Source organism: Bos indicus x Bos taurus, chromosome 14 (genome assembly GCF_003369695.1).
Source record: "Bos indicus x Bos taurus breed Angus x Brahman F1 hybrid chromosome 14, Bos_hybrid_MaternalHap_v2.0, whole genome shotgun sequence".
Lineage (NCBI taxonomy): Eukaryota > Metazoa > Chordata > Mammalia > Artiodactyla > Bovidae > Bos > Bos indicus x Bos taurus.
In genome coordinates, this window is record NC_040089.1 from 52,484,501 (window position 1) to 52,507,570 (window position 23,070).

General features: G+C 35.7%; 1 protein-coding gene across 2 annotated transcripts in view; it reads left to right on the plus strand.

The window, feature by feature from the left end:
* The window catches only part of CSMD3 (CUB and Sushi multiple domains 3), a 1,467,857-nt gene that overhangs the window by 1,389,939 nt on the left and 54,848 nt on the right, over positions 1 to 23,070 (plus strand). For both annotated transcript variants that reach the window (XM_027561290.1, XM_027561291.1), the window contains 4 exons: positions 926 to 1,111; positions 2,966 to 3,139; positions 6,224 to 6,406; positions 9,879 to 10,055. In XM_027561290.1, the coding sequence (XP_027417091.1) occupies positions 926 to 1,111; positions 2,966 to 3,139; positions 6,224 to 6,406; positions 9,879 to 10,055 (720 nt within the window). The remainder of the gene's footprint in view (positions 1 to 925; positions 1,112 to 2,965; positions 3,140 to 6,223; positions 6,407 to 9,878; positions 10,056 to 23,070) is intronic.

Genomic DNA, 23,070 nt, shown 5'->3' on the forward strand with positions numbered 1-23,070 from the left:
TATATAAAGTCATTTAGCTCATTTTTACTTGCAGTTGGCTTCATAATTAATGGAACTAATCTCAGTTTATTTTTTCACATTTTTAAACATTGTGGAGTATAGTTAATTTACAATGTTATATTGTAAAATTTTGTTGGAGTATAGTTGATTTACAATGTGATGTTAGTTTCAGGTGTTTTATATATATATATATACACATACATACATACATACATATATCTTTTTTAGATTCTTTTCCCATATAGGTAATTACACAGTATTGAGTAGAGTTCCCTGTACTATAGAGTAGGTCCTTATTAGTTATCTAGTTTATATATAGTAATGTGTATATATCAATCCCAATCTCCCAGTTTATCTCCTCCCTTCCTCCTGGTACCATAAGTTCATTTTCTACATCTGTGAGTCTATTTCTATTTTCTAAATCTTTCTCTGTCTGATTTACTTTACTCAGTATGACAATCTTCATATTTTTGGAAAAACAATGTTTGAGCTTTAAATTACCATGATACCTGTGTTAGGGGTTTATTTATTGTTCGTTCTATGGAAACATAGAGAATCATTTGTAGTTTTTCTGTCTGCAAAGAGGTATGATATATTTCATAGTCTGATAAAATACAACTCAATTATCACTTTCCTCCATTTTCTATAACCATAGCTTGAAAGGTATATTTTGTTTTTTATGTATCATTCTTTATAAATCTGTATTCAGTATATTTACAGAGTTGCTGTTGTTTAAAATAGATTTGCAAAGAAGCTCTCCTGTTTCCAATATTTTCAGCCATATATCCATAGTTCTTTATGTTAATTTTCTTCCTTGAATCTTTGTTTTGTTTGATAAAATTTATCTTTGAAACTAAGTTTCTAATGAAAATTTATATATTATATTATTCTAAATATGTATTTCAAAAATGTGTCATTTGTTTAGTGGTCAACTGTTCTGATCCTGGAATTCCAGCCAATTCCAAAAGAGAAAGTAAAATAGAACATGGGAATTTCACCTATGGCACTGTGGTATTCTACGACTGCAATCCTGGATATTTCTTATTTGGATCTTCAGTTTTGATATGTCAACCAAATGGACAATGGGACAAACCTTTACCAGAATGTATCAGTAAGTAGATAATGTGAACTCTTTTTTGAGAAAATGCCCTGAAACCATACATGTATATTTATTGTTTTTATGAAATATTTAGAGCTGTGTATCAGACGGAAGTGTACTGATGGTACTTTTTTATTGTTTTGAAAGTGCCCTTCCTGTATTCTGCCAATTCAGTGCCCATGTGCCATCCATATTAATATTAATATGATTAATATTTCTCTATTATTCCTTGATTTTGAACCTTCATGGAACAGACAGAATATTAAAGGCAGATATATTTCATACTCTGTGATTTTGCCACTCCATGAGAGGCAACTATAATTTTATTTTCTCTTGTACTACTATTTCAAATTTCATTTAAAGCAAAATGAGTCAATATAAATAGCCACTAGGGCTGCAAAATGCTTGAGAAAATTAGAGTGTTACTTAAAACTCATTGACTTTAAATATTTATCTTATACAGGCACATACATATATGAAATGTTAATATACATTGTCTTTAAGGTAGTAGGAATAAGAGTGCATTTTGTTATATGTTATTTTGGAGCTATAGAATATAAATAAAATAAATTATAGCAGTTTTGCATATAATTAGCATGTATAGTGAGAAAATAATTTAATAGAAATAAATCAAAAGTATCTGAAGACAGAGAAATGAACTTGAATTCTAAGCATTCAGCTTATAGATAGGACTTAGTTACATTTGCTTCTCAGAGTTGAATATTGGACATAATAGGAAAGAAACAATCATTGTGCAAGTAATTTTTGGTTATACTAAATTGCTAAATTACAAAATCATTTTATGATTGTTTTGTTTAGAGGTACTTTATGTACATGCAGTTTTTTAAATAGTTGTGGCATCATTTATGAACTCATTCATGAACAAATAAAAATAGAGTGCCTATCTAATTTCATATACTATGCAGATAATTCAGTCAATTGTTGATCCCTTGTTTAAAATGTATTTGATTTCTCTTCGTAGACTAGTTAGTCTAATGGTTTAAGTAATTCACTTATCCTTGTATGGCTACAACATGAAAGTTAAAAATCTTTTGTAGGACCTGTAAACATGAACTTCTTCAGATTTTCATAGCTCTCATATACTTTTTACCTTTTCCTTATTTTCTATTGTACTTCCTGGTAGTGTGCTATTTACTCAGGGATTTTATTAAGTTTATATCTCCTGTGTGATATTTAATACTCATCATATGTAATACTCTAGTCATGAAAGGGAACACATAGTAAGTCCCCAAGCTACTTCCAGCTTATAGAGAATTCTCAGTGTTTTAACATCTGATTCTGCTCAGCTCAGCTGTATTTTGGTTAATAAGCCTTTGAGTATTTTCATTTTACAGGATGATTTATTTATTAATGGTCAGGAGTAGAATTTAGACTATATATGCATAGTCTGAATCATGTGCCACAGATCCATCTTCCATCCTTCTTTACCCTCAAAGTTTTTCCCTTTTAATTTCTGTAGGGCATTTTGAATTCTATATGGAATCCTATAACCTTATTTAGCCAATCCATACCACTCCTCTCCCTATCTTTCACATCCTTATCTAGATGAATGCTTCCAATCCATGTACATGTGTATATAAACAAACACCCACCACCCCAATACATACAAGCTTATTGACTCAGTCATTTAAGCTTACTTACAGTGTTCCTATTAAACTCATACTCAGGGTGAGTGGGCTAACAGAATAACTCCTGTAACTTCAACTTCATATAAATGTTTGATTTTCAGAGGATGTATACAGTGGAGCAGATAATTCTGATTCATTAACATTTCAAAAAAAGTTGGTGCAGGTTGTTCGATAGGAGATATAAAAAAATTTTATATTCAATAATTATGTATTGTAGTGATTGACTGTGGACACCCTGGCGTTCCTCCTAATGCAGTCCTGTCTGGTGAGAAGTATACCTTTGGTTCTACTGTTCACTATTCCTGCACAGGAAAGCGTACACTTCTAGGCCAATCATCAAGGACTTGCCAATTAAACGGCCATTGGAGTGGATCACAACCTCATTGTTCAGGTACCACTAGGAAAATTGGATGATGTTTATTGGAAATTACATTATGAGTATTATGACTGGGGCTATTTTATTAGTAGTATTATGATAAGGGCTTCCCGGGTGGCTCAGTGGTAAAGAACCTACATGCTAGTGCAGGAGATGGAGGTAATGCGGGTTCAATCCCTGGGTCAGGAAGAGTCCCTGGAGAAAGAAATGGCAACCCACTTTAGAATTCTTGCCTGGAGAATTTCATGGACAATGGAGGCTGGTGGGCTACAGTCCATAGGGTCTCAAAGAGTTGGACAGGACTTAGCAACTGAACTTGAACACAAAGCAATCTAAAGAGATACAATAATACATTTCTCTTTTAAAAATATCACGAGGGGAGCTATAAAATTATTTTTACATTTATCAGAATTCTTAAGGTAATTTAGAATTTACAATGCAAATTAATACTGATCTTATATATGAAAAATTAGAGGTGTAAGTTTTGACTGTGTTGTATTGAACATAAGTGGGTTTAGAATGCTACTTTCTGTGAAATGCTTTTATCCATTAGAATAGCAAATCACTTAGGCTTTAGCAATTCCATTTTCAGATCAGATCAGATCAGTCGCTCAGTCGTGTCCGACTCTTTGCGACCCCATGAATCGCAGCATGCCAGGCCTCCCTGTCCATCACCAACTCCCAGAGTTCACTGAGACTCGTGTCCATCGAGTCAGTGATGCCATCCAGCCATCTCATCCTCTGTCGTCCCCTTCTCCTCCTGCCCCCAATCCCTCCCAGCATCAGAGTCTTTTCCAATGAGTCAACTCTTCGCATGAGGTGGCCAAAGTACTGGAGTTTCAGCTTTAGCATCATTCCTTCCAAAGAAATCCCAGGGCTGATCTCCTTCAGAATGGACTGGTTGGATCTCCTTGTAGTCCAAGGGACTCTCAAGAGGCTTCTCCAACACCACAGTTCAAAAGCATCAATTTTCGGCGCTCAGCCTTCTTCACAGTCCAACTCTCACATCCATACATGACCACAGGAAAAACCATAGCCTTTCCCAGACAGACCTTTGTTGGCAAAGTAATGGCTCTGCTTTTGAAAATGCTATCTAGGTTGGTCATAACTTTCCTTCCAAGGAGTAAGTGTCTTTTAATTTCATGGCTGCAGTCACCATCTGCAGTGATTTTGGAGCCCGCCAAAATAAAGTCTGACACTGTTTCCACTGTTTCCCCATCTATTTCCCATGAAGTGATGGGACCAGATGCCATGATTTTCCTTTTCTGAATGTTGAGCTTTAAGCCAACTTTTTCACTCTCCACTTTCACTTTCATCAAGAGGCTTTTTAGTTCCTCTTCATTTTCTGCCATAAGGGTGGTGTCATCTGCATATCAGAGGTTAATGATATTTCTCCCGGCAATCTTTATTCCAGAGGTAATATTATATCAATGATTTCATTTTAGAATTCAGTTCTTTGTACCTGAACTTTTAAGCAATTGATTATTTAATAGCATGATTTTAAAATAAAGTCCTAAATGTTTTAAATTAAACTAACCCAAGTTTTATGAGAGATGTTTATCTATCATAATTTGATTTATTAAGGCAACAGAAAACTCCTGTGTCACTATAATCCCAATAGCATTTTCTTAGAATATGTAAACATTAAATCTATTTTTAATAATTTTTTCACAAAGTAAGCATTTGATAAATATTATCTAAGGTCTTTAAGCTACTATTTTTCTTCAATAATTGTTATTTCAGTTTTCAAGCTGTGAGGTTACCCTACTTGATACTATTCATTCTATTTTTACCTATCTGCCGATATTAGTGCTTATTTTTCTGCCTATTTTTTATTTACATATTTATTTTTGTGTTATTGTATCTCTGTGGAGATCATATGATGACTTATTAGGAGTTGTTTCACATTATTCTTCTTTTAGAGGTAAAAGGTGTGAAATAGTTCATTAATTTCAGTTATGTTAATTATTATGTAATTATGGTTAAATCCTATGAGGTCACTGCCTGGGACTTCAGATTTAATCTATAAATTATGGAAACTATCAGTAAATTTACTCACTTAGATAACTGATAATACACATAAACCCACAAGCATTTTCTCTGTCCCACACACTCACGATGGATTAGAAAGCTACTACTTAGTTGTAGAATAAAGTGTGTATACATATATTTAAAAGTGAAATAGTGTCATTAAATCTTTATGTGGTTATTAATATTGCTCATATGATGATAAGAAAGTATTAGGAAAGATTCCAGATGCACAGAGCATGTCAAAATTGGCATCTAGGTAGACAGAAAGCACTTTCAATGATTATACCTTCAACTTTCTCTCTCTGTTTCTCTGTCTCTCTCTGTCTTTTCTCTATCTGTCTTACTGAATGCTAGTTGTGGCAACTTTAATTAGACATATTTAAGAAATGAGAATGGGACTGAGCACACCCTACACACTATAGTCAAGAGAAACACCCTGTCATGAGCAAAATCCTTCTTAACAACTTGTCAGAGTTTCTAGTCTTTGTTTATAATTCATTTTTGTACTTTTATGTATAAAAAGTATGGAGTTTTTTCATCTTTGGTCAATGGTCATTAATAGAGAAGATTAAATGGTATAAGTTTAGACTAGAAATATTATACTTTAATATTTACATTTTCCAACACATCACTGTTCTGTTTTAACAGAAACTGATTTTAATTCAGAGAAGAAAAGATGAAAATTGCCAAATCCACATTATAAATTTTAACTGTATGAATCCATTGTCATTTGAGCCCAAAGAATTGTCAATTATGAATTTTCCATTACCTTGGTTAAGAACTAGATTCAGGAAATACTAATGAAATGTCTTCAACTTATTAGATGTTTCCAAATATCACTGGAAAATAACACCATGCTCCACTTCTATTTTCTTTTTCCTTTAGGCTTTTTCTTGTGACTGGAGTCAAATGGAAAATATGAATTATGATTTTACCCAGTCAACTTACCATATTAAAGCACAACATTAACAGCAACAAAAAAAAAATGCCCACAGGATTGATGGACTAAATCATGAGTTTAATAAATGTTTATTGAATTAAATTAACTTGGACTGTACTGAATTGCAGGTGATGCTACTGGTACATGTGGGGATCCAGGTACTCCTGGTCACGGTTCTAGACAGGAAAGCGATTTCCGAACCAAGAGTTCTGTACGCTTTGCCTGTGATACTGGTTATATCCTTCATGGTTCAGAAGAAAGAACATGTTTACCCAATGGCAGTTGGACTGGAAGGCAGCCCGAATGCAAAGGTAAAGTCAAGTAGAAACTAATAACATTGAGAGTGCTGGAATTTGATGTGGATCACATTCAACTGTGTGCTGCTAAGTGAAATTACTCCTTCCAGTACTCTCTGTCTTCAACCACGGAATAAAAGTAGTAGTATTCCAGTTTTACCAATACTATCATATAAAAGAAATATGACAGGTAATAATTATTAATTTAGTCTCAAGTATGTCTCAAGTGTCATTTATATACAAACGTTATTCACATCACAGCAGATAACAGGATTGGAAAAGCTAAAAAGATATTTTTCTCCCATCACAGTGCTCTGAATTGTTGACAGCACTAGGAAAAACATTGGGTTGTTCTTACATCAACACATTACCTCACAATATGTTTTAGTTTTCAGGTTTGTAGAAATGGTAAAATATAGAAAGATGTCTAAGTATACATGATGTTTTTCATTTATGGGTATTGCTAATAACCAGAACAGAGGAACCTGGTTGGCTACAGTCCATGGGGTCGCAAAGAGTCAGTCAGACACAATTGAGCGACAAAGCACAGCACAGCACAGAATTGTTCTGATCGATTCAGAGTTAACAGGATCAAATCTTTACAATATTGACTAAAAAGAAAATGTTGCAGGGAAAATATCCTTATAATTTAAATTGCTCTTTTTTGAGGTTATTTTAGGGCAAAAGCTAAACTTACAAAAGTATTTATGAAACTTGCTTGATGTTGTACCAAATGTATTGGTTTTATAAATAGAAAACAATTCCCAGTGGAACCTTCTTAACAGTTTTTTAATTGACTATATTTCAGAAACTTTTTATTATGTTTAAAAACTATATCTATAATTTAGGAAAGGCATTCATCCTTTTTTAAGTGGACTGAATTTAATAATGGTAAGAGAGAATTACAAATCAGTTTCCGTTATAGGTTGGGGAACAAAGTTGTTGAGCAAAAGACACTAAGTACGCTGTCTTCACTTCATTTCTCAAGCTTAGTTACCAAAGGCAAAGTCTTTATAATAATGTTGCACATTATGTGGGTGATAGCTAAGTCAGCCTTTTGTTCAGCTGTACTGCAAAATATTTTTAGATGAAATGCAACTCAACCCAGTGCTAACCTTGTTTTGTTCATATATACATTATAGATAAAACAGAAGTAGGAGTTGTAGCAAATATAACAGAATTAATACTTTTCTCATAAAATGGAGCCCATGCAATTCACTTTGTAAAACAGATTCTAGTAAATGAATAGAAAGAACAAATAGAAAATACAAAAGAGCAAAAAAAAATTGCAGTTATAGAAGAAATTCTGCATAAGTACTAATCAGAAAATTATGGTTAAGCATCAAAGCATCATTTTTCATTTGTTTTAATATGAAATTGTAGTGTATGTACAGCAAAACTAGAACTTCAAAGCATTTCTGGAGCCTTTTTGTTACATTTTAGATTAATTTGATAAAATGCATATATATTGTTAGCTTTGACCTATTAACTTCATTTTTGAGAATTTAGTTCCTAAAGAAAATAAAAATATTTAAGAGAATACACAATCATAAAGATCATTATTTTTATTTCAAACACTCTAACTACCAAAAACAGGAACCAATCTGACAACACTAGAAAAAATATCACATAGGAAATTGTATATTTACATAATGTGATAGTGAAAATACTAGAATAAGCCATGAAGCAATATGAGAAAATGTATCATACAAAGCTTAGTTGAAAAATAAGATTCAAAATTATGCATTCTATTAAAATCATAGGAAATGATAGTCACTTGAGAGAAAAATATAAAAGTCAATATAATAAAAATGACAATATTACAGAGAGGTGAAATTTATAATACTTTTATTCTCTTTATTTCAAATGTTTTGTAGTGCCATATTACTTTAGTAACGGAAAACCTTTCTGAGAATACAATAGATTATCTATTAAATATTAAATATCTATTAAATATTAAATATTAAAATATCAAATGAATATGATAAAATATCTTAAATAAAAAATTACAGATTTAAAGAGTGTAACATTCTTTGACAAACTGACAAGGTTTTTAAAAATGATGGGACATGATATTGGAGGGGTTGTGTGAAAATAAGCAAACTTTCACACCATTGATACAAATGTGTATTGTTATATAGTGTTCTGATAATTTGGATAACTCTGTATATACTCAAAATATTGTTCAAAACTTAAAATTATCCAGAAATTCCACTTTTAGAAATTTACCTTAAAAATAGGATCAATGTACGTAGTTGTATATTTAAGCTAGAGTATATTATAACCCAAAATGTTAGAGAAACTAAACTAAATTGAATTTCATGTTTATCAGCAGGACATTGGTTAGTAGATCCTGAATACACACAGAATGGAACAGTATCCCATTACTAACTTTTATGAAAGATGCCCAAATTATTATTTGCAAACTGTTTGTTTCCTGTCTACCCACAAACCTATAGCACCCCTAAAAATGACAGACAAAATTAAGTATTTAAGATGTAGGGATTCCCTGATGGCTCAGACGGGTAAAGCATCTGCCCAAAATGCAGAAGACCCTGGTTCGATCTCTGGGTTGGGAAGAGCCCCTGGAGAAGGAAATGGCAACCCACTCCAGTACTCTTGCCTTGAAAATTCCATGGATGGAGGAGCCTTGTGGGCTACAGTCCATGGGGTCGCAAAGAGTCGGACACGACTGAGTGACTTCCCTTAAAATGTATAATTATACTTCATATTCATACAAATAGCCTTAAAATTTGTAAAGTCTTAGGAAGTTTTCTTATACTGCAACAAAAGTAGATATTGCGACTGACATAGGCTTCTTTTTTAATATATAAAAAATTCACTTATGCCGTTGATGGCAAGTAGTTAAACATAATATGGAATAATCATATAAGGCATTTATGTTTGTGACTCCTATTTAGGATGTATTGAAAACTTAATGAAAGTCATTCCTACTTTGTTTTATTCAGTTTATTTTTGTAGACTTTGGTCCAGAAATAGAGATTATAAAGTTTTAATGCAAACCAGTTATATAAAAGCAAACACAATGCTTATAATATTTAAGTGTATATTTTATATTTGTTTTCTAACAAATATAATTGTAGTAAATCTTTGTTGCTTCTCATTACATATCTTCCAATTTTACATGAGTAGTTTTTTAGGCAGAGACTCTTAAAATCCTTCTTGGAAAGATTTTATATTACCCAAAAGCAATACTCAAGTAATTATGTGCAAAGTTTTTACCAAAATTACTAACAAAAATCATAAAAAAATAGCTATTCTATGATTTGTATCCCAGTAAGTAAACTAATAAAATCAATATAAATTCATCTTGAATTTTAACTCCTCATAAAACAGACTTCAATGCTTAAAGGATTTTTATAGCTTCTTTGGACAATTTGAAACAATCATTTATTCCTTAACTGTTCGTGAGAGGATTCTTGAATGCACTATTTTTATATATACTCTTGACCATTTTGTTTTATAGCTGTACAGTGTGGTAACCCTGGGACAACAGCCAATGGAAAAGTCTTTCGGATTGATGGCACAACATTTTCTAGTTCAGTCATTTATTCCTGCGTGGAGGGATATATTCTCTCTGGACCTTCAGTTAGGCAGTGCACAGCCAATGGAACATGGTCTGGAACTTTGCCTAACTGTACAAGTAAGTTTTTTTTCAATATTTTGAAATATCACTAGACGTATGAAAAGTAGTTGTATAAACATGTATGTCTGTGTTTTGTATTATAATTAATCAAACCAGGCAAGAGTTTGAATATTTATAGGTGGTTCAGACCATAAGGAATCTGCCTACAATGCAGGAGACCTGGGTTCAATCCCTGGGTTGGGAAGATCCCAAGGAGAAGGGAATGGCAACCTACTCCAGTATTCTTGCCTGAAGATTTCCATGGACAAAGGAGCCTAGTGGGCTCTAGTACATAGGGTCACAAAGAGTCAGACAAGACTGAGCCACTCTTTCACTTTCCCCTAAAAATGATAGTAGTGTTATGGTCGCATGTATACTAGTGAGTTTAAGATTCAGCTTCCAAGGTATTATATAGGCAGAGAAAAGAGGGATCACAGAAAATCAGTGTTATTAAATATAATTTTACAGTATATTAAAAATAGAGATGAATTATCCCCTATAATCAAGACTAAACATATAACATTCAAGACTAAAAATAGAATGAAATTTTATTTTGCCAATCTCATACATATTAATTGTTAACTTGGTTTTTTGAAAAGTGGACTGATTATTTATGGGTTCTTGCACTGTTTAGGGAGAAGGCAATGGCACCCCACTCCAGTACTCCTGCCTGGAAAATCCCATGGACAGAGGAGCCTGGTAGGCTACAGTCCATGGAGTCACTAAGAGTCGGACACGACTGAGCAACTTCACTTTCATTTTTAACTTTCATGCATTGGAGAAGGAAATGGCAACCCACTCCAGTGTTCTTGCCTTGAGAATCCCAGGGACGGGGGAGCCTGGTGGGCTGCCGTCTACGGGGTCGCACAGAGTCGGACACGACTAAAATGACTTAGCAGCAGCAGCAGCAGCACTGTTTAGGGAAATCTTAGTGGCAGATTTGCCCTCTTGAGATGTAAAATCTTATGGCATTCTAGTGATTCAGCATCATAAAGAAATTACCCACTTGATGGATTTTTAAATGTACTTAAAATTCCTATATATACATTAATGCTTACCTATGGAAAAAAATAGAATTTACTTAACAAACAATAATTTATCCACTGGAAAATCATGGCTGCTTATATTAATTAAGAGGAACTGCAGCAGCGTCATATAAATCATGAAATTTTTGAAAGAAGAGCTATTTTATGTCTGTTCAGAGACTCACTCAAGGAGTTATGAGAAGTTGCCAAAGTCTTTGAATGAAGTAGGCTCTCAGGACACTAATGGAGTTTCTTGTGTATTAAAATTTGAACAGATTATACTTTTGAAATAGAGGTCTTCATTAAAAATAGTTTGTGAATATCAAAATAAATGGGCATAAATAAAATTTGTAAATGAGGAGCATACTGCTTCCAGGATTCAAAAAGACGTTGGTGCTGAGAAGGTCAATAGTTCTTGACCGTGTCAGTAATGGATCCACTCTTGGCTGATGTAGTAATTTCCAGAAATATATAAGCTAGACCTTGTACTGTATGTGGGTAAATGATCCATCACCTGCCTTTTTTTTTTTTCTTTAGCTCCTTTGTGAGTATTTGTACTTTCTGAATAAATGACTGAAAACAATCTATTCATAGGAGGATGCCATCAAAGTAATGCCATATCGTATTTGTGATTCTGGAGAAAGTTGGTTGTATTAATAGTTAATATCTTCCTTGAAAACTGTGTGTGATGGCAAGGCTGTTGAGATACTGTGTGATTATTTTGTCTCTGGAAAGCTGAGGACAAACTACAGCTCAAAGGTCGTTGAAATAAGCACTATTAGAACAATCAGCCAAATCTGCAGTAGCAAAATAATTTCCAGTTATTGATCTGAGTCAGTAATAAGTAATATTCCTGGCCTTGTGTCAGTACCAGATACTGTTATATCTCCTCTTTGGGAGAAGTTCTTTATTTCTCTTTGGACAGTTTGGTCTTGGCTTAATCAGGTTTTCTCCTAGGTCTCCAAAGATTTCTGTGAATGCGTGTCCTCTTTTGTACTCCGTCTCATAAAGTTCCACTTTGTCCTCTTCTGTCCAATCCATCTTTAAAACTCAGGGAATCCACTTGGCTTTGCATAGGGTCCTTCTTCCTGTGCCCGCTGAAAAAATATCTTTGGGCAGTAAGATGAGACAGTCATAGCACTCATCTCATCTGTTTCCTGTCACTCGAGGTTTACTGTGCTTTGCTGCCTGATGAAAGCTGTATTTTTTTTTTTTTTTTTTTTTTGAGGGGGTGTAGGGTTGAGAAGTTGTTTTAAAACAACTTCCTTGGTTTTCTGTCTTGAAGGAAAGAAAGTCTCCGACTTTCTTTGAAAACGTGTCATTTTTGTAAAACTGAACAATTTAACAATTAACAAATATGCTTTACTCTTTTCATACTATAGGGCTTCCCTGGTGTCTCAGATGGTAAAGCATCTGCCTGCAATGCACATGACATAAGTTCAATCCCTCGGTTGGGAAGATCCCCTGGACAAATAGGCTTTGTTGTTTTCATTCTATACCACCCTACCTGAGCCTTTAAAACTCTTACCCAGTGCCCTTAAAATATTAGCTCAAATGGCACATTTGGGAAAAACCCTGCTAGGACACTTCTTCTTCATATCCCTTTGGCTAAAACTGATCTTGCTCTATGCTGTTTAACTCTTCTATTTCAATTACTTATACCACTAAACTATAAACCTCAAAGGGTAATAGGAATCAGGGCTGTTTTATCTCATTGACCCTCTAGCCCATGATATGTAAATTTAGTAAATAGTTATTGACTGACTCATGTATCTCATATGAGCTTTTTTTTTAAAGCTATTAGTACATATGACTTACCATTCTACTCCATTTTAAAATACTTGTAGAAAGGGCTTGTAATTTTATACATAACGTGACACATGATTCTGGTATATGCAAGTGTTAGTCACTCAGTCGTGTCTGATTCTTTGTGACCCTTTGGACTGTAGCCTGCCAGGCTCCTCTGTCCAAGGAATTCTCTAGGCAGGAATACTGCAGTGGGTTGCCACGTCTCCTCCAGGGGATCATCCCAAACCAGAAATGGAACCGGAGTCTCCTGTATCTCCTGCATTGCAGGCAAATTTTTTACCTACATGCTGAGTCATCAGGGAAAGTGTTTCAATATACAGTTATGGAAAAGAATGAAATAATGAATACATTCAGAGTAAAGGAAATCTGCTGAGTAGCACATTTTTTCATGTTGAATAACAATTTCATTTATTCATGGGTAAATACCTAAGTGTTTATCTAAAGTGTTTGCCAGTTTTAGTAAAGATAAACAAATAAACACATCCTAATTCTTAAGACCGATATTGCATTAAATTTTTTACTGAATCGTCTTTGTTTTCCTTAGGAAATTTTTAACCAAGTTAAAAACACTCAATCGAGACAGACTGGTAGGAAATAACATATCAAAATATAAACTCTTTTTTGTGTAAGTCCCTTAAGGAGAAGTATTATGTTCAGTAAGGCATTTCAAACATTAGCTTTTAAATGATATATTGCTGTTAAACTGAAAACTGAGAATTTTAATTGTTGATTTACTTCTTCAAATCTTTTTCGATTTAGGCAAAAAAACTGCTAAAACCTAGAAGCAACCCAAACCAAAGGCAGAACTAAAATTATCCTTCCAAAAAGAACACAGAGAGAAGTTTCATTGGAAATTAAAACAGATTAAACTTTTATAATTAAAGAATTTAAGATGCTAAAAATTAATATGCAGTGATCCATTGCTTAGAACCAGAGTTTCAGAGTCTTTCTTGTTAATTTGCAATGGAAGTTGATTTAAACAAATGATTGATAGAATAGTGTAACTTCAGAGCTGGAAGAGATCGTGGCATAGACTCTCATGCATAGGTCAGGAAACTGAGGCACCAATTCATTTAATTGACTTACTAACTACTAACTTTGTCTTGTGAATCTTAACAAATTGTGGAAAATTTTTAAAGAGATAGGAATATCAGACTGCCTTACCTCTCTTCTGAGAAACCTGGTTGCAAGTCAAGAAACAACAGTTAGAACTGGATATGGAACAACTGACTGGTTCCATATTGGGAAGGGAGTACATCAAGGCTGCAAATTGTCACCCAACTTATTTAAATTATATGCTGAGTACATCATGTAAAATGCTGGGCTGGATGACTCACATGCTGGAATCAAGATTCTGGGAGAAATAACAACAACTTCAGATATGCGGATGATACTACTCTAATGGCAGAAAGCAAAGAGGAACTAAAGAGCCTTTTGATGAGGGTGAAATAAGAGAGTGAAAAAGCTGGTTTAAAACTCAACATTCAATAAACTAAAATCATGGCATCCAGTCCCAATACTTCATGGCAAATAGATGGGGAAAATGTGTAAATGGTAACAGATCTTATATTCTTGGGCTACAAAATCACTGTGGATTTTGGCTGCAGCCACAAAAGTAAAAGACGCTTCCTTCTTGGGGAAAAACCTATGATAAACATAGATAGCATATTAAAAAACCTGGGATATCACTTTGCCAACAAAGGTCCATCTAGACAAAGCTTTGGTTTTACAGTAATCATGTACAGATATGAGAGTTGGACCATAATGATGGCTGAGTGCCAAAGAATTGGTGCGTCTGAATTGTGGTGCTACAGAAGAATCTTGAGAGTCCCTTGGACAGCAAGGAGATCATACCAGTCAATCCTAAAGGAAATCAATCTGAATATTCCCTGTAAGGCCTGATGCTGAAACTGAAGCTCCAATACTTGGCCACCTGATGCAAAGAGCTGATTCAGTGGAAAAGACCATGATGCTGGAAAGACTGAGGGCAGGAAAAGAGGGGAACAGAGGAGGAGATGGTTAGATGGCATCAGCACCTCAGTGTCCATGAGTTTGAGCAAACTCCGGGAGATAGTGAAGGACAGGGAATCCTGGCGTGCTACATTCCACTGAGTCACAAAGTCAGACATGAATTAGTGACTAAACAGCAACTACTGACAGAGCTCACCACTGAGCAATCATTTCCACCACATAAATGGAGAAAATTTCCCATTGGACGAATTTTTAAATTTCTTAGAAATAAAGGAAACTGTAAGTTCAAATAAAATATGTTTTTCAAAAGTTTTGATTTAATGTAATGGTCTTTTGTGGGCATTTTTTATAGTATCTATATACAAGGATATAAATATTAATTGAATTAAACTAGGTGTAAAAAAATTAAAGTATTGGACTAAATTTCTAAACCACATTCCTGATTCGAATTTTTGGAAAACCCACCTAAGCAAAACAAAACTTCCCTTTTATACTTTTCATTCAAATTGTTATTATTTTTATGCATAAATAAAAATATGTCATTCAGTGTTTACCATTTGTTAGCATTTGTGTTTTTGGAAGTGAGTGTTTGCTGTGACCAGAGCATTCTCTTGGCAAAACTCTTAGCCTTTGCCCTGCTTCATTTTGTCCTCCAAAGCCAAACTTGCCTGTTACTTCAGGTATCTCTTAACTTCCTACTTTTCCTACAATGCATAAAAGTAAAATGGCTTCTGGTCTTACGTTTAGATCTTTAATCCATTTTGAGTTTATTTTTATGTATGGTGTTAGAAAGTGTTGTAGTTTCATTCTTTTACAAGAGGTTGACCAGTTTTCCCAGCACCACTTGTTAAAGAGATTGTCTTTAATCTATTGTATATTCTTGCCTCCTTTGTCAAAGATAAGGTGTCCATATGTGCGTGGATTTATCTCTGGGCTTTCTATTTTGTTCCATTGATCTATATTTCTGTCTTTGTGCCAGTACCATACTGTCTTGATAACTGTGGCTTTGTAGTAGAGCCTGAAGTCAGATAAGTTGATTCCTCCAGTAGCTAGAGAGGGTGTAGAGAAAAGGGAACCCTCTTACACTGTTGGTGGGAATGCAAACTAGTACAGCCACTATGGAGAACAGTGTGGAGATTCCTTAAAAAACTGGAAATAGAACTGCCTTATGATCCAGCAATCCCACTGCTGGGCATATACACTGAGGAAACCAGAAGAGAAAGAGACACGTGTACCCCAACATTCATCGCAGTACTGTTTATAATAGCCAGGACATGGAAGCAACCTAGATGTCCATCAGCAGATGAATGGATAAGAAAGCTGTGGTACATATACACAATGGAGTATTACTCAGCCATTAAAAAGAATACATTTGAATCAGTTCTAATGAGGTGGATGAAACTGGAGCCTATTATACAGAGTGAAGTAAGCCAGAAAGAAAAACACCAATACAGTATACTAACGCATATATATGGAATTTAGAAAGATGGTAACAATAACCCTGTGTACGAGACAGCAAAAGAGACACTGATGTATAGATCAGTCTTATGGACTCTATGGGAGAGGGAGAGGGTGGCAAGATTTGGGAGAATGGCATTGAAACATGTATAATATCATGTATGAAACGAGTTGCCAGTCCAGGTTTGATGCACGATACTGGATGCTTGGGGCTGGTGCACTGGGACGACCCAGAGGGATGGTATGGGGAGGGAGGAGGGAGGAGGGTTCAGGATGGGGAACACATGTATACCTGTGATGGATTCATTTCGATATTTGGCAAAACTAATACAATATTGTAAAGTTTAAAAATAAAATAAAATAAAAAAAAGCAAAATGGCTGTCTGATGAGGCCTTACAAATAGCTGTGAAAAGAAGAGAAGCCAAAAACAAAGGAGAAAAAGAAAGATATAAGCATCTGAATGCAGAGTTCCAAAGAATAGCAAGGAGAGATAAGAAAACCTTCCTCAGTGATCAGTGCAAATAAATAGAGGGAAAAACTAGAATGGGAAAGACTAGAGATCTCTTCAAGAAAATTAGAGATACCAAGGGAACATTTCATGCAAAGATGGACTCGATAAATGACAGGAATGGTATGGAACTAAGAAGCAGAAGATATTAAGAACAGGTGGCAACAATACACAGAAAAACTACAAAAAAGATCTTCATGACCCAGATAATCACGATGGTGTGATCACTCACCTAGAACCAGACATCCTGGAATGTGAAGTCAAGTGTACCTTAGTAAACATCACTACAAACAAAGCTAGTGGAGGTGATGGAATTCTAGTTGAGTTATTTCAAATCCTAAAAGATGATTCTGTGAAAGTGCTGCAGTCAATATGCCAGCAAATTTGGAAAACTCAGCAGTGGCCACAGGACTGTAAAAGTCAGTTTTCTTTCCAATCACAAATAAGGGAAATGCCAAAGAATGCTCAAACTACCACACAATTACACTCATCTCACATGCTAGCAAAGTAATGCTCAAATTTCTCCGAGCTAGGTCAACAGTACGTGCACTGTGAACTTCCAGATGTTCAAGCTGGTTTTAGAAAAGGCAGAGGAACCAGAGATCAAATTGCCAACATCCACTGAATCACTGAAAAAGCAAGAGAGTTCCAGAAAAATATCTATTTTTGCTTTGTTAACTATGCCAAAGCCTTTGACTGTGTGGATCACAATAAACTAGAAAATTCTGAAAGAGATGGGAATACCAGACCACCTGACCTCTTGAGAAATCTATATGCAGGTCAGGAAGCAACAGTTAGAACTGGACATGGAACAACAGACTGGTTCCAAATAGGAAAAAGAGTATGTCAAGGCTGTATATTGTCACCCTGCTTATTTAACCTATATGCAGAGTACATCATGAGAAATGCTGGGCTGGAGGAAGCACAAGCTGGAATCAAGATTGCCAGGAGAAATATCAGTAACCTCAGATATGCAGATGACAGCACCCTTATGGCAGAAAGTGAAGAACTAAAGAGCCTCTTGATGAAAGTGCAAGAGGAGAATGAAAAATTGGCTTAAAACTCAACATTGAGAAAACAAAGATCATGGTATCTGGTCCCATCACTTCATGGCAAATAGATGGAGAAACAGTGGAAACAGTGGCAGATTTTATTTTGGAGAGCTCCAAAATCACTTCAGATATTGACTGCAGCCATGAAATTAAAAGATGCTTACTCCTTGGAAGGGAAGTTATGACCAACCTAGACAGCATATTAAAAAGCAGAGGCATTTCTTTGCCAACAAAGATCCATCTAGTCAAGGCTATGTTTTTTCCAGTAGTCATGTACGGATATGAAAGTTGGACTATAAAGAAAGCTGAGGGCAGAACTGATGCTTTTGAACTGTGTTGTTGAAGAACTCTTGAGAGTCCCTTGGACTGCAAGGAGATCCAACCAGTCCATCCTAAAGGAAATCAGTCCTGAGTATTCATTGGAATGCCTGATGTTGAAGCTAAAACTCCAGTACTTTGGCCACCTGATGCGAATAATTGACTCATTTGAAAAGAGCCAATCTTTCCCCTGATGCTGGGAAAGATTGAAGGCAGGAGGAGAAGGAAATGACTGAGGATGAGATGATTGGATGGCATAACCAATTCAATGGACATGAATTTGAGTAAACTCCAGGAGTTGGTGATGGGATAGGGAGGCATGGCATGCTGTAGTCCATGGGGTTTGCAAAGAGCTGGACATGACTGAGCTACTGAACTGAACTGAACTTTGCATTCCAGTTCCCTATGATGAAAAGGACATCTTTTGTTGATGTTCATTCTATAAGGTCTTGTTGGTCTTCATAGAACTATTCAGCTTCTTTGGCATTAGTGGTTGGAGCTTAGACTTGGATTACTGTGATATTGAATGGTTTGCCTTGGAAACGAACAGAGATCATTCTGTCGTTTTTGAGATGGCACACAAGTACTGCATTTCAGACTCTTTTATTGACTAGGAGGGCTACTTCATTTCTTCTAAGTGATTCTTGCCATTATAGTAGATTTAATACTCATCTGAATTAAATTCGCACATTCTGGTCCATTTTAGTTCACTGAATCCTAAAATGTCATTGTTCACTCTTGTCATCTCCCGTTTGACCACCTCCAATTTACTTTGATTCATGGACCTAACATTCTAAGTTCCTATGCAATATTGTTCTTTACAGTTTTGGACTGTAATTCCATCACCAGTCACATCCACACCTGGGCATTGTTTTCACTTTGGCTCCATGTCTTCATTCTTTCTGGAGTTATTTCTCCACTCTTTTCCGGTAGCATACTTTGCCTTTACCAGCCTGGGGAGATAATCTTTCGGTGTCATATCTCTTGCCTTTTTATACTGTTCATGGGGTTCTCAAGGCAAGAATACTGAAGTGGTTTGCCATTCCCTTCTCCAGTGGACCACTATTTGTCAGAACTCCCCCATGGCCCGTCCATCTTGGATGACCCTACACAGCCTGGCTCATAGTTTCATTGGGTTAGACAAGGCTATGATTCGTGATCAGTTTGGTTAGTTTTCTGTGATTGTGATTTCATTCTATCTGTCCTCTGATGGATAAGAGGCTTGTGGATACTTCCTGCTGGGAGGGACTGGCTGTGCTGGCATCATGCTTCAGTTCAGTTCAGTTCAGTCGATCAGTTGTGTCCGACTCTTTGCGACCCCATGAATCGCAGCACACCAGGCCTCCCTGTCCATCACCAACTCCCGGAGTTCACTCAGACTCACATCCATTAAGTCAGTGATGCCATTCAGCCATCTCATCCTCTGTCATCCCCTTCTCCTTCTGCCCCCAATCCCTCCCAGCATCCGAGTCTTTTCCAGTGAGTCAACTCTTCGCATGAGGTGGCCAAAGTACTGGAGTTTCAGCTTTAGCATCATTCCTTCCAAAGAAATCCCAGGGCTGATCTCCTTCAGAATGGACTGGTTGGATCTCCTTGCAGTCCAAGGGACTCTCAAGAGTCTTCTCAAGAGCATCATGCTTAGTAAATCTTTAATCCAGTTTTCTGTTGATGGGTGGGGCTCTGTTTCCTCCCTGTATTTTGTCCTGAGGCCAAACTATGGTAGGGATAATGGCCATAATGGCAACATCCTTCAAAAAGACTTATGCCAGCATGCCTTGGCTCTTAGGACTTTTTACCTGAATGGTCTAGTGGTTTTCCCTACTTTCTTTAATTTAAGTCTGAATTTTGCAATAAGGAGTTCATGTTCTGAGCCATAGTCAGCTCCCAGTCTTGTTTTTGCTGACCGTATAGAGCTTCTCCATCTTCAGCTGCAAAGAATATAATCAGTCTGATTTCATATTGACTATCTGGTGATGTCCATGTGTGGAGTTGTCTCTTGTGTTGTTGGAAGAGAGTATTTGTCTCCAGAAGAGAGCTAATGTTCAGTGCAGTGCTCTCATTTAGGGGTGATTTTGCTTCCCGGGGGACATTTGGCAGTGTCTGGACATATATTAGACTATCATAGTGCAAGTGAGTGGCATGTGCAAGTAGAGATCAATGTTAAACATTCCCAATGAATAAAAAGCAACCAAGAGTGATTGGTATGAAATGTCAATAGTGCCAAAGTTAATATCAAAAAACTTACCTTACTGAAATACTAAAAAGGGAAACCGACTTCTGAATTTGGAGATTGTATAGAATCAGAAGTGTTACCCTGGAGATAGCTTGATCACCTTTCTGCAACTTCACTGTGCTAGAGGAGAATTCTGTTCTCTACTTGAAACCCAGCAAAGCACATGTGCCCGAGTAAACATATCCATTGCTGCTTTGTGGCCAGTGGGAAATTGGTGGGATAGTTCAACTGTCACATGGGTTTGATTACATGAATCATGGTGTATGTATATCCATGCAAGGGAATGTCATGTCATTAAAAACAAGTCATATGGATCTATATGTATTACCATCAAATATGTTCATTAGATACAGAGTCAAAAATAATTTGTGTTATATTGATGTTCTATTTAAAAATGCAGATTTATAATGCTCATTTAAGAAGCTAAAAGAGAAAGTAGATTTGAAGTGGCATAGATTGACTAGAAATACCACAGTTATGTCTTATATTGGCTGTAGAGGTTTATACTTAGATGTATCATAAATAATATCAAATGGGCATCAATTAGAAACTAGGAACTAATCGATAGAAACTAATGAGAAAAGTTCCCACAAAACCAAATTCAAACCTTTCAGCTTATGTATTTTTGAGAATCTGAGTTATTTAATCATTCCTTACATATCCATTCACTCATTTACTCTTCAAACAAGTATTTATTTAATCTCTTATGAGTCATGCACTAGACTAGGCTTAGATAATTCTAAGGGAAATAGACAAAACAACTGTCTCCATGGGTTTATTGGGGTATGAGTGTGTGGATGAGTGCACGTGCATACACTCATGCTGTGTGCATAAAGGATTCTAGTGACCTTAGAAGAGATTTTCTTGAATTAAATCACAGCAACTTGCTGCTATGCACTGTCTCTGAATTTTAGGGTACAGTCCTAAAGAGCCACTATCCTAAGGTTTTCCCTAAAAAAAAACCAAAAAAAAAAAAACCCCAGAAAGCCTCTTTTTGTTGTTGAAAACAAGCTGGTGGTGAATGAATTGACTTGTGGAGCAGGTGCTATTTACAAAGATTGTTGCTGTAGGAAACTGCCTCTTTGGCCTTTGCTTCATTATGAAGCCACCAGACAAATCCTTCTGAAGCTGTTGTTATCAGGCATTCCATTCATGATGCTGCCAAGATATGCAGAACTCTTTCTCAGTGCCTCTCTGAAATAAACCCTCTGTCGTCTCTTTTGGTGGCTACATCTCACTAAGCTTATGTGCCTTATGATTGGGTTAGCTGTTCTCTCTTGCCAGAATTCTAATTCAGTCTCTAAAGTACTGCCCAGAAAAAAAATAATTGTCTGTTGGTATTTGCTTTAATTTTTCTTCTTCTTAATTTTAAATCTAGATTAAAGATATAAAATAACAATATATATAAAAAATAAATAAAATAACAATATATAGAATATAAAAAAGTAAAATACAAGAAAATAAATGGAAGTCAAACTTTTTTATATGATTACATATTTTAAAACTGCAAAAAGAATTGACACATTTTGGTAAATAAGCAGGATTTGGTTTTCTATCCAACTCAGTTTTACAATTTAAAAATATATTTTCCTCATCAATAATGAAAAAAACAAAAGTCATTCTATACACAGAGCTCTTATTAGGAGTCAGATGGAAACATCAATGATTGTAATTTCAGGAAACTCTTGGGGGTTCTGAGGATTATCAAATGGAGTGTTGTGAATATTGTTCTGTAATTTAAATATCATCATTCATGGTCCTAAAACTTCCTGGCTCAACAGATTAGATTAATATGAAACAAACCTTGGCATTCATAATTTTTAGTGGTAAGTTAATAAAACACAGTATAATTTAATTGCCATTAAGGTCTTCTTTGTCTTAATCTATTTTTGGTCTTTAACCTCAGACATTAGAAATACTAGAAATCATTGAAAATGAAACAGTATAACCTAGATTTACCTGGTAAAATTATTTGTCCATTTATGGAAAAAAAAAAGGTGATTCAAAAGCCAAAAAAAAAAAAAAAAATACTGAAAGGCTGGTTTGCTACTTGATTTTGTCTCCAGAAAAGGAAGCGTGTAACCTTCTGTTTTCCTTTTGCTCTTAGCCACAACAATGCATTTAGCCAAGTGTTTGGAGAAGGCAGTGGCACCCCACTCCAGTACTTTTGCCTGGAAAATCCCATGGACGAAGGAGCCTGATAGGTTGCAGTCCATGGGGTCTCTATGAGTCGGACACGACTGAGCGACTTCACTTTTGACTTTTCACTTTCCACTTTCATGCATTGGAGAAGGAAATGGCAACCCACTCCAGTGTTCTTGCCTGGAGAATCCCAGGGACGGGGGAGCCTGGTGGGCTGCCGTCTATGGGGTCACACAGAGTCGGACACGACTGAAGCGACTTAGCAGCAGCAGCTCAAATAATGGTTTTTGAAACAGCAAGTGCTTTTATGGCTTATGGTGGTTTGGTGGTTTAGTCGCTAACTCGTGTTCAACTCTTGTGACCCAATGGACGGTAGCCTGCCAAGTGCTTCTGTCCATGGGATTCTCCAGGCAAGAATACTGGAGTTTATTGCAATTTTCCTCTCCAGAGGATCTTCCCGACCCAGGAATTCAACCCAGGTCTCCGGCATTGCAGGCAGATTCTTTATCAACTGTG